The 17,865-nt window shown below is 48.4% G+C and overlaps 1 protein-coding gene across 2 annotated transcripts in view; it reads right to left on the bottom strand.

Moving 5' to 3' along the window:
• HRAS (HRas proto-oncogene, GTPase) overlaps nucleotides 1-17,865 on the bottom strand; it is a 39,913-nt gene that overhangs the window by 5,945 nt on the left and 16,103 nt on the right. Inside the window, exons 2-3 of one of the 2 annotated variants that reach the window (XM_036385158.2) lie at nucleotides 13,264-13,331; nucleotides 4,401-4,554 (exon numbers count right to left, since the gene is read on the bottom strand). In XM_036385158.2, the coding sequence (XP_036241051.1) occupies nucleotides 4,401-4,511 (111 nt within the window). In that variant the 5' untranslated portion in view covers nucleotides 4,512-4,554; nucleotides 13,264-13,331. The remainder of the gene's footprint in view (nucleotides 1-4,400; nucleotides 4,555-13,263; nucleotides 13,332-17,865) is intronic. The other variant, XM_036385156.2, reaches the window with a different exon arrangement.

Below are 17,865 nucleotides of genomic sequence, written 5' to 3'. Positions count from 1 at the left end.
ATAAAAAAAACCAAAGGAAAAAGGGAGCAGCTAAGCAGGTTTCTCCTTGTCTGTCAGAACCACAGAGAAGACAGCTCCCAGCTTGCTCTCCCCATTCCCAGCCTTGCTGCTGGCAGACCAGGTGCAGCTTCATCTCTATTATACCACATAGCCCTCAACAAGTATTTCCTAAGCATTGTTTGGTCTCAGCTCCAATTCCTTCTGCTGGATGAGGAAGGACACTCAGGAAAGGAGCTCTGGCCAGCCAGGGCTTCCAGTCACTATCTGTGATCTGCAGGCCTGGAAGGTGTTTAAGATAACCTGGAAATCCAGTGCCTCCAATGCATCTCAAATCAGGCACCAGAGGCAATACTGCCATCAGTAAGATTTCAGACTGGGTTTGATGGTAAACCTCTTCTTTAAACATGAGAAAAAAATAAAATAATATCACACCATGAACAGGGTGTTTCCCACAACCTGTCTGTGCCCAGAGGGCTCCATGAGAGGTAAGAACTATCCAGGCAGGTCCTCTGAAGTTGGGGGTTTTCCCTGCAGCAAAGGCAATCACAACTTGTCATAGATGTGAGAAGGTCTGGAAATCACCCAGAGCATCCCTCAAAAGGTTTCATTTTCACAGCAGGCTCCTCAAAGCACTGCTCCTCCCCACTATGCTTCTTCCTGAGCTCAGTCTCATCAGCAGCGATGCTGTGGGGCAGCCCTGCACGGAGGACATCCCTCATCCCTCTCCAACAGCCATCCCCTGTGGACAATGCAGCATCCTCAGCTGTCAGCAAGAGAAGGAAGCCAAAATGAAAGGTATGAAAAAGGTACAAGTCAGCAGTACAACTACACAGTGCTTTGCAGCCACTCGCAGAGGCCACGGCTGCAGTTTAAAATTAATTCAAATGTCGGCTGCTCTTCCAACGACCACAACAATGTTATCAGATGAGCTTTGCAGGTCTGCAGACAAACAGCTGACGCAGCAAAGGGCACCAACAGGACTGGCAGCAGCACAGAAAGGGAATAGGGCCAACATGGCCTCTATCCTTTGGTTCATTACAACAACGTCATTTGCTGGGCTAATTAAAGTCTTTCCTCACCTTGCAGAGAGGGCTGTGAAATCAGAGATAAGATCTGCTCTGCCACGACCTTCTCAGCTGTGCCTTCCCAAAAAGTGGACTGCTGACCCATCGAGAATAAGCATGGAAAGAAAGGCTGGCTTTCAGCCAACTGCTCTGAAGGCAACTGGCAGGCTGCCCTGCAGGAATGTGCTCCCATTTCTAATCAATAATGTATCTGGAGCCTCCTCTGTGCAAGGGGACCTGAGTGCCTTCTCTGCCCCACAAAGCATCCTCCCACCTCTGCACCTTGGCTTGGGACAGAGGACCAGCCTCTCAGCACACACGTTCACAGTGAATTGCCAAGTCCCTAGTGCCAGGATGTTTCACCAGCACCCAGGCATGCTGACATAGAAGAGATCCCACACCTCAGCTCACGTCATCAACAGGCTACCCATAAGGCCAGCCAGCTGGCTTACAAGGCAGAGACATAAAACAATCTTGCAGAGGATGCTTTGCAAAGGAAGGGGACAAGCTCTCCCCATCAATTCTTTGTGTACAGCTTCATTCTATCTCACCCTCCCCCGGAAGCTCAGGATGGCAGCTCAGCTGTCCCTGCCACACGACCAGGTGACATGGCTGCCACTAGCCCACAGCAGCACCCTGCAGCCTCAGCCCTCCTCTGCAGCCCTGCATGTCCCACCCCATCCTGAGCAGAGGGGAATGCAGCCAGACCCAGCTGTGAAGTGCCAGGCAGCAGAAACAACATCTGTTTGGGGTTCAGATTCAAGATCCCAGGAGGATGCCGGGAGCATTCCAGCTGTGCTGGAGGACCAGGCCAAGAGGCCCATTTGCTAAGCACTACAGTCAGGACATGACCAGAGGTTTGGGCAGTCCATTACTAGCTAGCTGCTAAGAGCTGGAAGATGAACCAAAGAATTGCTCAACAGAGTGAAACTCTTTATTCCATCCCTGCTTATTCACCACGGGACAATGCCAGTGGCATACTTTTCTTTGCTGCCTTGGCCCTCCTGTTCCCAAAACAAAGGTCCTAAGGCTCCTTGGCAGCTCAAGAGCTGGCCTGTGAGAGTGTGCTGAAGTGGGGTGGACAGCACTGAGTTACAGAGCCAAACATTTGCACTGGTGAATCAGGAGGGTAGGAGGGGAGCAAACACCCAGTCAGGGTCTCTACCCCAGACAGGGGACAAACCTGGACACCTCCTGCTCTGGGGAACATCTCAGTGCACCCCAATGTGCTTGCACCCCCCCTTTGCAGCACAGCCTGTGTTCAATCCATGTGGGCAGTGGGCAACGCCTTTGCTCCATGCACGTATCATCTTTCTCCCCCCTTTTGTCCTGCTCTTTTCAGCACTGCTGTGCTGCTTGTTAGCTGGCTGAACAGTCATAGTCAGCTCCTGGGCATGATCCAAAGCAGCTTAGTCACAGGAAGGTGGTTTGTTGGTCACATTTGGATGGCTGGCAGGTAGCTCTTGGTCTCTTAAATCCCCATAAAATGCATAAATAAAAAGCATAAAAAGCATAAATAAAAGGAATCACCCTGAAATGAATCAGTAGTTGGCCGGGGTAGCAGGGAAAGCAGGGTACAACCAAGGGAGCTGCAAAGGCATCAGGGCTGGTGGTACTGGCAAGTGGAAAAGCACCAGGGGTGAGAGGGCTGAAGAGCAGCTTGTGGCAGCTTTTGGAAGAGGAGAAGAACAGAATGGGGCTGAAGTGAACAGTGGAGGAGAGAGCAGGCATCTCCCAGAGCACTGCAGAAGTGCGTAGGGTGAAGAGGGTGTGCTGGGAAATGCCATGCAGGGTTTACATTCCCTGCTGCCTGTTTACATGGAGAAAATTCCCTGCAGGGTACACACAGGGAGCAGGCAGCTGGAGACAAAAACCATAGGATGCCAAAACCCAACACATCACTGGGCAGGAGTTGCCTCTGCCCACCTAAGGTCCAAGAGAGGATGCATCCTTGCAGATGTCTCCCCAGGGAGGGTGCTATCCATGAACACTCTTTTAGCAAAAACAGCCTGGAATGGGTTTCTGAGAAAAGTATGCAATACTACTGGGGACAGCCACATAAGGGGAGAGGAGCTGGGGACAAAGGCAATTGCATCCATAATCAAGGAGACTCAGGAGCCCTAAATTAAATTCCAGTCTCTGCCATGGATGTTTTAGGTGACCTTGGCCAAATGATGTAATAGCACGTGCTTTTTAAGTGCTTTCTCTCCTTCCCATCTGTAGGACTGTAAGACTATTTCTGCCTTTCTACCAAGCCTTGTCTTGCCTTGTTTATGTAAGTTGTAAGCTCTTCAGGGTGGGGACTAAACATAAAACACCTACCAGAATAGATTTCTCATCCCAGCTGGGGCCTTTAGCCATTATGATAATAATAACTGCAGAAACCACAGCTGCATTTATACACATCTGGTAGAGAATCCTTTAGGACTGCAGACAGGGAGGTTGTTGTCCAAGAGGCATGACAGAGCTGCAATTTGCCTTCCCAGGGTGGACTTTACTCCTCGTGCAGCACAGTGGCTACTGCCTACATCTCACCCAACGAAGGTATAGGTCATGCAGAGGCTAATTAGAACATCACTAACTATGGTGAAAGCAGATGGAGAATGGAATATATTTTTGAAAAATTAAGGAAAATAATAATATCACAATAGATATTGAACACTGAATCCCCCTCTGCCCCCATACAGCCTGTGAGGACCATAGGGTCCCTGCCTGCATCTTCAGGCAGGGTGCTGAGCTAAACAGGTCAGTGCTGCCATCCACACCGACTGAGACACACACATTAGCCTTTAACTCCTTGTGAAGAAGCAGAGGCAGCACTCTGGGAGCCACAGCAGTTCAGCTGCTCAGCACATCTTGCTCAAACTGCAAGACATACATAATACAACCAAGCTCTGATAAAACCCATTTCATCAGTAAAGCTCAAAACATCCTGCAGAAAAAGTCAATACATTTCACGGGAGGAGAAATGGAAGCACAGGCACAAAATGGCTCTCCAATTCTAAACCTTTAATCCCTCCCTACATTGTCATCTCATCAGAAAGGAAGACTTTTGTGCTGCCTCTTAGCCCCTGCCCCGCTCTGCCTGTCTCTGCTGCCTCCCATGTCACCTCTCTTCAGCAGACACCACTACCCTTCTGCAGGAGAAGTTAAGTCAGTCTCTGCAACCTCTGAACACACACATAGTGACTCAGAATAGCTCTGCAAAGCAGAGGAACATCCCTGCTCAAGTTCAGACTTGAGACCAAACTGAGCATGCTCTGGGTTGGAGACAAGGTGGAGAAAAGCAAGTGGAAAACATGCAGACAGACAGACCCCATGCCCAGAGCCACTTACCTCTATCGTGGGGTCATACTCATCAACAAAATGGTTCTGAATGAGCTGAATCGTCAAAGCACTCTTCCCAACACCACCTGCTCCCACCACCACCAGCTTGTATTCAGTCATCTTCCAGCTGACCCCAGCTCAGGACTTCTAGGAGCACCACCACCTGCAAGGGCAAACATGGTCACTATGCTAAGAGAGGTTACTTTAAAATGGGCAAAATAATCCATCAAACCAAATACAAAAACTCTGTTCATCCTGTGGTCTGTTGCAATCCTTCAGCCTGACCATCTGGATGCAAACTTCACAGTTTCCTTGAGCAAACTTCAAGAGGTAGGAGAGCATTACTGATGAGAAAACAAGAGGTGCTGGCTGTGTACATCAACCCCTAAAGTAACCAGTTTAAGAAGTCTGCTTTTACATTATCTCAAGCTGATGATCTGAAATCTTTAGGTAGATTTGAAAGTCTTGGCCAACGAGGTTGGGATGTCAATTCCCACAAGAGCAGGGGAAAAGGTCCAGCCCTGCCCAAACATGCTGTTACCTCCATGTCTTCACCCTCACAGCTGCATCAAACCTCAAACCACACAGTAGGGTTGAGATGGTGGCACATCCACACCCTCTGCCTGTCCTCCAGCTAACGGTGCTACTACTGTTGTGACAGGAAGGACTGCAGAAGGGGCATCCCTGCTCCCTGAGCTCAATCTGGCACACCTAGCAAGGGGGAAAGAGAGGCTGTCACAAAAGGTGCTGGCTGACAATGATGGTTAGGGTGAGGATGAGCAAACCACACTTCTGCAGTGGTGTGTGCCTCCCATGGCCCTTCAACAGCAGAAGATTCACATCCCCCCAGCTCCTCCCTTAAATTTCTGCTCCAAGTCTGCTGAGAAAGGGGAACTAACTCAGGAAGATTACAAAACCCCAAAGGTTTAAATAGAAATCCACCCTCATTGGACTGCAGCCCCTGCCCACTGAAAGTCACTCCAGGGTCAGATACTCGTTCTCAGCCACCATCTGCAAGCTCAGGGGAAGCCACCCAAAATGCAGCAGGTAGCAAGAAGACAAGCTCACAGTTCCCCTCAGATACTCTTCAGTGTTCACAGGGATTAGAATCCCCTCCTCCATCCTCCCACCTCAGACTGTTAAATCACTCCACCTTCCTCCCCAGGCTTGTCAGCCCTGCTCCTAAATTCTGGAAGCTGCTACAAACTGTGCCAGCAAAGGCTGCTCTAGACCCAGACCACAGCTGATGCATTTGCTAACACAGCAAAGATCTAATGACAAGGAAGCCAGAACTTTTTGCCTTCAATCCCCACCTGACTGCAACCCTAAACCACCCAGACAGTTCCATCTCCGTCTTGATAGCAGAAAGGCAAACAAAGCTCAAGCCCTTCTCAGCATCCAGAATCCTAAAGAAGGGTAAACAAGGGGGTACAGAAGAGCAGCCAGGTGACAAATATGATGCCAAGCAGGACCTCTGGTTTGCTGTGCTGGAGAAGCAGTTAAACATGATGGAAAAGTGGCAATGGTGGGGGGAAATGAAGTGCAAATAATGCTCCTGTACCCTAGGTGCCTTCCTGAAAGTGACATTGCTTCCTCTGAAAGTCCAGTGTGCCTCTGTTCTGGCAGCCAGGGAAGAGTTGGAGATCGAAAGCAAGGCTACAGGAGAGAATCTACGTGATCTCACTAATTGACTGTGCACACACATTACTGTGCTCCGTTAATGCATGCCCTCCTGTACATGTTGTTCTCACATGCACTGCTTCTCAGGGACAAAAGAGATCCCCATCCCAGGCTTCTCATCTCTCTCTCTCGTGGGAAGAGACAGGGTGAAAAGGGACTGGGGAGCAAATGTGGACTGACCATCTCCACCAGCACAGCTGTCGGGGAGGGAATCGCTCCTTCAGCAAACAGCTTCACAGCTGAACACAGAGGGGTCCTGGGGGGTCTGAAGAAACACTGCTCCCACCTTTCATTACAGAGCAAGGAGATCTCCATCCCCCAGCAAAGCACATGGACTTTGCTCTGCATCTGAAGATGAAGCAGGTGCCATGAAGATGCTCAAGGAAAACAGCACAACTGCCCAGGCACAACTGCAGGACTTGCTGAGACAGTGCTTTGACTCCCCACGGGAGGAGAAGACATAAGTTCTCTAGGAGGGGTTCTCCCCAAAGGCCACCCCAGTGGAAGGCACTGCCTACTCCTCTGGAAGGCCCCCACAGCCATAGCAGCTTTATGGTCCACACTGCAGCAGGAGGTGGGGGACAAGTTGGTCACCCACATTAGCTTGAGTGTCTTCCCCTGCTCCCAACCCCAGCTGAGCTTCATTGCACAGCAGAGGGGCAGCCACACACCAGCAAGCCCTGCATATCACCACCGCAGCACAGAGTTTTAAGGTCTGGTTTCTCCACAGAAACACAAATCCACATCTTGTCCCACACACACTCAAGAGGCAGGGAAAATTAAGGGGGCGAAGGAGCTATTGCTACTGCCCACTTGTGGCCCACACATGGACAGTTTAATGCAAGAACTCTGCAATGCTGGTGTTTGCTCTCTGACACCATCCCTCAAAGGTGCTGTCACCTCAGCTAACTCTCCATTGCTCTGCCATCCTTGCCCCTGCAGTGGCAGGAGAGATTCTGCAGCTCGCAAAGGAGGGCAGGTCCAGCCTAGCTGCTCCACACCATTGCTGTAAAACATGTCCTAATGCAGAGTGAGAGCATGGGGAATGATGGACAGCTCTGGGCTTGAGAGCTGCCCCAGTTAATGTGGGCTAAAATCAATGCTTAGGGGAGCTCACTTCCTTTCCCCACTGCGAGCTCCTCAAGGGTAGCGTGCAGACCCAACAGCACACCAGAACATGGGCAAATTCCATGGAAAGAAGCAGCCTAGCCAAAGGCTGAAGGGAAAGCAGAGATTTCAATATGGCAAATCTCTGCCACAGAGCTGGGCAGCTGGTCCTATCCTTAAGCTTACCAACACCATCTCATAACTCTCCCATCACACTTTTTACTCCTGAACATGGGAAGAGCAAGGCTGCTCTTCGATGCACCTATAGTGCCAACACAGGGGTGGCTGTTCCTCAGCGCCACAAAAACATCATCACCACCACCACTATAAGGGCTGGTTCAAGGAACAACCATCCCAAAAGCAACGTTTCTGGCTTCCTATAACACAGATGCAGGGAAGAGAGAGTGGGGTTCCTGTCAGAGAGACGGTAACAGACACCCCAGTTTTCATGCTGGTGACACACCGGATGGAGGTTCACAGTCTGTTGGTGGTTGTGAAAGCTTCTCCTGATGCGAGGATTTCCAGTTTCTATTGCTCAGCAGCCAACACAGAGCCCACACACAGCTGACCACAAAATAACAGAGTGAAACACAAAAGCACAGCCTCTCAGTCCCACACAGAGCAGGAACAATGCTTCTTCCATCTTCTGCAAGCTCTTCAAGATCTGAAAGTCTGATCCAGGTCACCATCTAGTGTTTCCCTATCCAAATTTATCACCTCTGCAGCACTCCAGTTCTACACCCCCCAAAAGCCACACACAGGGCTGTCAGGCAACAGTTGAGAGACAGCAAGGAGGAGAGCAGTTCCAGGAGCACCGTCTGGAAAGAGGAGGGCTGGGATCCGTGTGCCAAGCCAAGAGCCCCAGAGTGGAGCTGGAGCTGCTGCTGCTGTATTTCCTGACCTCATGGATTTGCTCCTGTAGCGAGAGGGCTCCTGGCTCCCGTTCAAAGCTGTCTAGGAAAGCCTCGCCGAGTGCTTCCGCCTGGCAGCAGCAGCTGCTCCCAGCCCAGTAGCCAGAGCCACACAGCTCCAGCAAACAGGAGCCATCTGCCAGCCTTGAGCAGGAAGCGGGGAGAGCAAGCACCCAGCCCTGGTGGACACCAACATCCTACCTTTGTCTCACAGGGAGGGGATGGAGGCGTGGGTGAGGGCAGAGGGCACAGCACCTCCCCTGCCTGCACATGCTGGGTGGCAGCATGGAGGCCCTGCCTGCAGAAACAAGGATCAAGATGCTTGGCAGAAGCTGTCACAGGGCTAAGACCTAAAGTAGGTCTGAGCATCAAGGCTACAGCTGCTACCCAGAGATCCAGCTGTGTCCTGCAACAAACAACCTGACCTTCTTCATGGTCCCTATTCTCTAGCCTATAGAAGTGGTCTGGGAGACCTGACTGTGAAGCCTCCAGAACTCACTCAGCAGAGGCAAGGAACTCAAGGGGCTCAGCCCCATCAGTACGTCCCATCTCACCATGACAGTTCCCACAAGAGCTCAGGCGTCAAGCAGCAGGGATACACAGTGGGTTTCCAACACATTCACCACAAGAGAGCCTCTGACACCCTTCCAAAGCTTTGTCTGTGTCCTCTGTTTCCCTCCCAGGACAGACACCAAGCCAACTGAACAAGTCAAGAGACAGATTTTTGCACAATGCTGCTGTATAAGGCCAGCCATGCCACAAGTTTTACAACTGTTCATTACTGAGCATTCACCATCACTGCACCTGCCCACTGGGAGCTTCTACACTTAAAGGCATCAGAAGTCAATTTCAACTCTGGAAATCTCTTTGGGCTCATGTTAGACCAGGCACCCTTTCCTCCAAAGCCCTGTCCAGAGGAGCCATATGACCACAAATGCCACCGTGTTTGCTTCTACTTCCCTTCAGCACAGACGCCCTGCAGGTAGAAATGGCCTGCAGTCCTCTAGGAGAACAACACTCATGCCAGTCTTTTACCAGCAGTCATCCACACCCACACATCAGCAATCCTACTCAGTGATCTCTGAGCATTGATAAACAAACCTTGTTGGCTTACCCCAGTGACTGTCCAGTCTCCTGCATTTGCTCATGCACAAGACTGTCATCAACATCACAAAGCACAGCCTGTGGAGGGACTGAAGGAGCCTCTCCAGTGGTGTGAAATGCCACCTTTTGTTTCCACTCAAGGACCAAAATGCTGATGTTCTCTGTGGCCTGTCCAGCCCCAAAGAGATTAGGGAACTGAGGCTGGCAAGCTGATGCTCTGTTATGAAGCCTATCCAATGCTTCATTTTAATTTACTTGTTGCTTTTTAAAATGAACAAGTGAGCTACAAATCTAACCAATTGTGCCTGTTGTTGGCTTGCTTGTATACCTGCAAACTCAGACAGTGCACCTCACAGATGAAAACAGAGAAAGGGATGCCAAAGAGAATAAAAGTTGCAAATGGCCCTGCTTTGGAGAGATGACTTGGAGATAATAAATGTCTTCTATTAGGGGGAAAAAAAGAAAAAAAGCCAAAATGAGCAGAATGCCTTCTTCCATCCTCTGCTAGCTCTTCAAGATCTGAAGGAAAAGGCAGCCTGTCCCAAGGGACTGAGCACAAAAATACTGCTGCAGAGGAAAGGAAGAAAAGGGGTAAGGAATGACATAATGTAGGAGGCTCAAAATACAGATGCACATTCAAGGAGAAACCTGCGAGGAAGAGCAGCAGAAAGCTGCAGGCAGGTCCGAGGGATAGGCAGGTCTGGAAGGGAGGGATTGCTCTCCACAGCAGCCATAAACATCTCCCAGCAGCAATGTGCAAGCCTCAGCTTTGCACAAGTCTTGAACAGGCATGGACTGGTCACTGCACCAAGCCCAGCCTTCACAGTTTCCAGTCAAAGCACCTCTGGCAACACAACCCCTCTGCCAGAGACTACCCAACCACAAAGAGCTTGGGAAAATATGGAAGGGCAAAGGAAAACAAGACAGTATCATCCTCTCCAAAGCTGCTACCTGTTCTCTGCTCCGTGGTTCCTGCTTTAGCTGTCAGACATTTAAGGAAAAGACAAAGCTGTGCAATCATCTGCTGTTGGCAGTAAGAGAGTGCAACTACTGTTCTTGCTTTCCCTCTCAAAAAGTAAATATTCTTTAAAAAGTTCTTTGTTGGCAGCTTATTCCAAGAAAAACAACTGGTAGGTAGCTATAACTACCCAAAATAGCAAACAACCTAAATCAGTCAGTAAAACAATAAACCCAGAGAACAAACCAGCGACACAAGAGCTTTCCTCTGGATGAAGAAATTGCCCATGCACCCCACTCTCCACACCCAATACAGGCCACCAGAATTACTGTTTTCCAAAGAAAGACGAGCAGGCCCTTTATCTCAGAAACTTGTAAGTCAGGACTGCTCATGCCCATGTCTTCAGCATCATGAATGGGGCACGAGGAGCAGCGTGGTCAGGAAACTCTGGAAGGTGCTGGGATATGCTTGAGAATCATGGTGGGACCTTCACCTCCCACCACCACCACCACCACTCTATTTGTCTCCCTGATACCAAATTACTCATCCCACCACAGTCTCTGCAGAAGAACCAACCTTCCAAGCTAACTTCCACAGAGGGAAATCACACTGCTCTGTGGGTTAACTGCTGCCAGCCCACAGAAAGGGTGAAAGAAACAGGCAAGCAAATTGTACATCCCACACCACTGCTGAACATAGACCCTTAAAAAAAAATCACATGCAGATGGGAGAGACCACCTGTGCTAGCACCCAAGTCACAGTTCTCTGCATCTGGCAGGGCCTATAATGTGAAAAAAACTGAAGACAGTTTTTAAATTACACTTGTAATTTATGATCCAACACTTCAGTGCTCTTTGAGGCTCTACATGAGCAAGAGTAACCTGCATAAGGAAAGAGATTGGAGTTGTGTCTGAAAGTTGGTAAAGATGGATAACAAAGGCATGAAGAGGCCACAGTGCAGGACAGGACAATGTGAGACACTTAAAAAACCTGAACTCCTATCCTGCAGTCAGGACTCAGGGCCTAGTGTTGAACATACCAACATGTGTGGGAAAGCAGTGTGAAGGAGGAAAAGCTCTCACTGTGGAGATGCAGAAGGCTGCAAACTGCCAGGACTCCTCCACTTTCTTCTCCTCTCCAGCCTCCCAGGGCTGAGCAGGTGGTTCAGAGGCAGACACTTCCCTGCCTGGGTTGGCAACCCTCCACCTCACCCTAGAAAAGAGGCTTCTCTCAGGCCTTCCAGCCTTTTTCAGAAAAACCAACGGTACTCTGTACAACAGAGCTCAAGAGAAGAGGCAACTTTTAACTTTCCTTACATTAAAATCCCACCTATAAGCACTAATGGGATGCATGAAAGGCAGTGTGATATATCTTGAGTATATAAAAAGATGGACAGCTACCCAGGAAACTTTAAAGCAAAACCCACATTATAGATGACAGTAAATGTTAAGTGTTAAAACACGTGGTACACAGCCATGAACCCAGGCTCTGAACAATCTCTTGGCTTGCCAGTGTCAGTACCAAATTGTATTGATTTTCCCACAAGATATAAGGTGCAATGAAGTAGAAACTTGGAGCAGATGAGTATGCAGCGTCAGTGTAAGTGGATCTCTGTAATTACAGCTAATAGAGAATATCAGGCTTTGGGGAAAACACTGCCCAGTAATGGTGTGGAATTACAAGAGATGCTGTCTCCAGGCTGGTTTCCTAAGGTACCTGTATGTCCTGCCTGGTCCTCCTGGTGATGAAAGGAGCAGCTGCTGGGGAAAGGTCCAGCCTCTCCCATACCCAGTGGTCCTGTCATCATGCTAGGGCAGGTTGCAGCCATCTGGCTCTGCTGCAACAGCACAAGAAGGGACAGATTCAGATCTCACTACTAAGCTGCAAGCGATGGAGCACCCAGTGCTAGAGCTGGAGGCGGCCATGCATGAACAGAAACACCCTCCTACTCACTGCAGAGACAGGCAAGGGGATGCAAACAAGCCAAGGGACTGGCCCAAAGCCATCAATGGTGGTAAAGCTGGGAACTAAATTCAGGCAATGTGATTTCCCATCTGGGGTTTTCACCTGAGACAAAAAAAAAAAAAAAAAGAAACAAAAAAACCCCAGAAGTTTTGGATGGGAAAGCTGCTGGTCTCCTGCTGAGTCTTTGTGTTGGGCTGTCAGAGCTGGCAGCTCATCTTCCCAAGGCAGAGCCAATTGGGGAGGCAGGGTACATCAAGTGGGAGAACACAGAATACTGTAAGAGAGGCCCTGCTCTCCTCCAATTATCCTGATGAAATCACAGTTGGGTCATGGGCACAGGCAGCCAGCAGAGTGGCAGATGCTCTGATCCACAGATCAGCACCCAGAGATGCAGGTAGGGCCGAGAGCAGAGGGGCAGGCTCTGCTGTTTTCCTCACCTGAAGCCCAGCTACAAGAAAGGGGGAAGTCACTGGTATAAGGTGGCCACCTACATCACTTAAGAACAGGGCCTCCCACCCTGAGCACCGCTAAGGCACAGCAAAAAATGTACCCTAGAGTCAAGAAATACACTCTCCCTATGAGCTCCCTGTTCTCCTTCCCTTCCCTATCCTTCCTTATTCCTCCCAACAACTGTTGACAAAGAAAAATTAGGAAAGCAGTTTCAGGAAATGTATACAAGCCCTTTTCACTGAGAAGAATTTGCAATGGAAATAGGTATGGTTGTTCAGCTTCCTGCTGGCTTTAAATCCTAACACATGTATTTTACCAGCAAATACGTGGATAAGAAAACAGGGTAGTTGCAGCTGGGAAGTTTCAAGAAATCTTTTGATAATGCTTTTAGGTGTTTGGTTTCTTGTTGTTTTTTTAGGCATTTAATGGTTAAGAGATTTTTTTAAAGGTCAGTTTTTGGAGCAAAATAGGATTTATAAGAGTTTGAATTGGTGAACCCTAGTCTCCAGGAATGGAATGGTTCACACAGCACATGTCCTATTGCACTACAGCTCCTTCAGCAGAAAGTTCCAGACAGCCAGTGGCATTGGGTTTGGGTGATAAAAGGTGGAAGCTGTTGGCCAGCAGCATAAAAGCAGAAAAATGAGTATCCTGGGACAGTAGGAGCCCAGTCTGCTCCTGCCCATGTGGCACTCACCCTCTGGATGGCTAATGAGCTTCCACAGAGAAACAGGGTCCCCTCTTCTGGGAATGGTTCAAGTCCCCCTAGAAGGAATACAGAGCAGGAATGAGAGGGATCCCTCTCTGCCAGGACAGACAGATCTCGGGACACACTTTGGTTAGTACCCAAGTTGGCTTCCCTGGCCAGCACTTAGGATGATCTTGTACTGAAAGAAGGCAGAGCCAGCTCCCATCCATCCTCTCTCACGTGTGGTATTTCACAGGCTGCTAATCATATCTTGCAAAATTTTATCTTTTCCAGGGAAAGGTGGTACAGCACTTTTCTTCCTCCTCGTTTTTCAAGGCAGAGGGTGAAGCAGCACAGGTGCAACAGCATCTTCTCCACAGGTGAGTTGTGGGCTGAGGGACAGCCCGTCTTGGGATGAGGGACCAAAACTGAGTTTCCTTCTCGCCCTTCCAATCCCAATGGGACACCAATAAAAGCTCATTCAAAAACAGAGCTCAAAGGAACAGCCAAGACCAGATACTTCCAGAGTGTCTTTTTATTAGGAGGCCTTTTTAATTTACATGCTCAAACATAACAATCATCCTCCCATGTTTAGTCCTTGCAGGGCCTTTGCAGGTACACACCTTGATTTATTAGCAGAGCAGGGATGCAGGGGAAGAAGGCACCACAACAAAAAGCAAACCTACAGGGCTTGCTTTAGCACATCTGGGAGAAGCAGCTGGGGAAAATACACTAGAAAAGCAAGAGAGGGGGTATCTTAGGGAGCCAAAAACAAGGTGGAAGCAGAAAGAGGAGATAAAATGAAGCAAGGAGGCACCAGCTACTGGGACCCTGTCCCTGCTCTCCTTCTCACCAAGATACATTATTATAGCAGGGTGACACAACATAACAAACATGAATATGCAGCAGTCATTATGCAGCAGATATTCAGGGGCACACTGCTGATTTATGGACCTGGCAGCTGCAGCATCAGCCAGCTGCAGCCTAGAGGGATGGGGACAGTGAGCACTGCTGGCAGATAGGTCCACAGAAGACCTCCAAACCCAGCCCTTCAACAGCCATGAATGAATTCATCACAACCAAGTCTGCAGCCATGCAGAGCCAACCAATGCACTGTGCGTGCAATGCTGGGGAAACCATCACACAGCCTGACAGAAACAGAAACATCCAAAGGTTACAGTGCAAGATTTTAGTTTGGATCAGCAGAACTTAATAAAGTTACAGTCCTGAATTACCCAAACCTCACTTCACTGCTTATAGTAAATCTCAGCCACATCAGATTTGTTGATGTGATGCTCATATCCCCTCCCTCTGCACAAGTCTGGATTTTAAAAAAATCCATGCAATGTTGCTGTGAGGGAGTTAGGTGCATCACTGTCAATCACAGACCTGCTAAAAAAAGATTGAAGATGTGAGGATTGCAGCTCTCCACACTGAAAAGGAAGCCATTTCTCTTTTGGCTCTGGAGCAACAAAGGGATACTGTCCAAGGACTCATCCTGCTTGTCTTGCAAGCATCACAGAATGGACACAGGAGACATGCTCCTTCAACTCTGAGTGGCCTCCACACAGGTTCATATATCCCACCCCTCAGCAACACATGACTGGCACAGCAGATAAAGGAACAAGGAACTCCACCCTGCAATGAAGAACCCACAACAATTAAGTGACTTCCTGACAGTCACAGAGGAAACTTATGGTAAAGCTGGGGATTTCTGTTCTCCCACATTTAAGCTTTTGTTGTAAAACATGTGCTCATCAGTGGCTGTGGTTGAGTGTGCAGGGCACAGGAGCACAAAGCCTTCTCCACCACCTCCGTCGCAGCCTCCAGCATCTGCTGGCAGACCTGCACAATCAGCAAAAGCCAGGGGGGGTTTCCTTCCAGAGCTTCCTTGGGAGTCCACAGCAATAATGACAAGCAGGATTTGGGTGGGCTCACAGCCAGCATCTGCAGGCCAAGTAAAGCTGAAAAGAAACCACAGAAATGCAAGACACCAACCCTGTGTCAGATGTGGTTCCTCAAAACTGGAGTTCAACAAGCTGATTCACAAATAAGAAAGCCCTTGAGAGCAGAAGAGTGCTTGAAGTCCCTCTGATCATGCCTAAAGGTTAGATGTACCTAAATCTTTGTAGAAACCCTCAACTTAACTCCAGTCCCTCGGACAACCCTGGTACAGGCAATGAGTAGATCCAGATCTGGCTTTGGTACTGCATTTGACATGGCCATAAAACTCCAAAGACCCTGCCCAACTTAGGTGTTCCTCTACACAGATCAATAACTGACGGAGCAAAGAGCAACACTGTCCTCAGGTCCTCACTTGCAACAGGCACAGCAGAGCGGGCAAACACTCCAGTCACACAAACCAGATTGGCTTGATTGAAAGAGGTACAGATAGGAAGCAAACCATGCCTGAGCTTCAGGGATGACATCTTGCTGTGGAAAAGAGTGTCAGAAAGTCCATGAAGTGAATAGAAAAAGAGATGCAAGGGAGCCTGGACACAATCCCCTAACTGCAAACAGAAAGAACAAAACTAAGTCTTTAGACCAAGAATGTCTTCAGTAGGAGATGTTGGCCAGAGACCAACACCTGCATGCAATTGGTACTACCCTGGCAAGCACCTGGTGACCAGACACAGCTGACACTTGTAACATCCTGTCCTTATCACCAGATTTATCCTGAGAGCACAGAAAGAGACCATGCAAAGCACAACCCAAAACATCTGCAACACAAGCTGCAGGAGTCACAGCTTGGGAAAAGTAAAACAGGGCAATGAGATCCTGCAGGTGCCCTTCTAAGCTGAAGCATCCTTTTGTCAGGCATGACAATACAGTCTCCATCACAGATCAACCTCTGCATGGTAAAGTCCTCAGGCAAATCCCATGCAGCAGCAGGAAAAGCTCCTGGACATTTGAACAAAAGCAAACCAAACAAAAAAACAAAACAAAACAAAACAAACAAAAAAACCCAAAAAAAAACAACAAAAAAAACCAAAAAAAACCAAAATAAAAAACAAAAACAAAAAAAAAAACAGAAAACCCCCCAAAAACCTCCCAAAAAACCAAAACAAAAGAAAACAAACAAACCCCAAAACAAAAACAAACAAACACAAAGAAAAAAGGGACTTGTGGACTTTGAACTGTATTTTGAACTGTATTGCACTGTAATTCCTATGATATAACTTCATTAGGGCAGTGTAAGCAACGGTTGGGCATCAATTACATCACTGGGAATTCTCCACTGCCCAAAACTTTCTTCTACTCTTTTCAGTGGAAACCATCTCTGGTCCCAGAGCAGGGTCTCATCCTGCCAGATTATCTGAAAAGCAAAAAAAAGGAGGCCCCTACACCAATTTTCTCTTTGGAAAATGTCTAACTCAGGTTATTCCTGCTGTCCACTCCTTAAGCCAATGACTTCCCTAACACCTTGCAGAAATGAGATGCCAAAACTATAAACATCACTTGTTTTTACATGCATATATATGGCTTCCCATCTTCTTTCCTGGTGTCCAGCCATCTCCCCCCAGCCCCTCAAGATTTTCTGGTGCTGCTGCTCAAGCACAGCTCTGCAACACCAGGGAAGCACACATTGCAAAGACATTCAGAAACACAGCAGCATTCACCAGATTAATTCTTGGAAGTTTATGAGGCTCATACAAACAGTTCTGTATTTGACCTGAAAAAGAAAAACCACAGAAGGCAAACTCAGAACTTCAAAGACAACTTTTCTTGACAGCCCTAAGCCATTATCTGCATGTAATATGGACACAGTGCAAGTGTTTATAGCTTCCCAAAGGAAGGGAGAGGACAGCCCAAGCCAAGGAGAAAGAACCAGACAAGTGAGTCCCACAACTGAGATCTCACCTTGAAGGTTCACCCTAAGGAAAGGGCAAAAAGTTGAGTCCTTGCACTGATGCCACTAAAGCCAAGACAATCGACACTGGTTGAGGATCTCACTTGGTCTATTTTAATTTTCAACCTTAGCCCATTTGGAGCACTAATCCCTCTCTGCATCTTGAGACAGCAGCAAGGCAGACTGACATTACCTTTGAAAGCACAAATACGCCTTTGTTCAGCCAGGGAGGCACACAGAGTGCCTACAGAGCAACTATAAAACTCAGTCATCATAAAGCAGAAGAAGAAAGGAGGTGGCAGAGTTGTTTCCTCCTTCCTGGAGATCTGGCTGCCATGAGGAATTGCATATGGTGCTGGCACAGAGAACTTGCTCCTGGGATCAGCAGCTGAGTGTTTTCCCAGGACCCTCTGCTAAGAGGCTTTCCCATACCACTGGCTCCTAAGCATACACAGAGGCTCCCTAAGGAGTTTCTGCAACAGGGTGACAAAAATAAGTCTGCAGTGTCTGGGTTCATCCAGCCTTGTGTGGGTACAGGCATCTGTTAGACAATGCCTGGGGACCATGGCACAGGAACTCCAGCAGTGAAAATCACACTGACTCACAGTTCTTTGGCTTTGGTTGAACATATAATAAATAAATAAACCAAAATCGGAACCTCCCTTCAGCCCACTGGGAAAAATCCAAGCATCTGCCTTCAATTCCCCAGTGCATAACAATACAACTTTATTATTACAAGTAAAATTATTATATTTTCTATA

The sequence above is a fragment of the Molothrus ater genome, chromosome 6, assembly GCF_012460135.2.
Source record: "Molothrus ater isolate BHLD 08-10-18 breed brown headed cowbird chromosome 6, BPBGC_Mater_1.1, whole genome shotgun sequence".
Classification (NCBI taxonomy): domain Eukaryota; kingdom Metazoa; phylum Chordata; class Aves; order Passeriformes; family Icteridae; genus Molothrus; species Molothrus ater.
The sequence above is the reverse complement of the archived record's forward strand: the minus strand, read 5'-3'. Positions and strand labels throughout refer to the sequence as shown.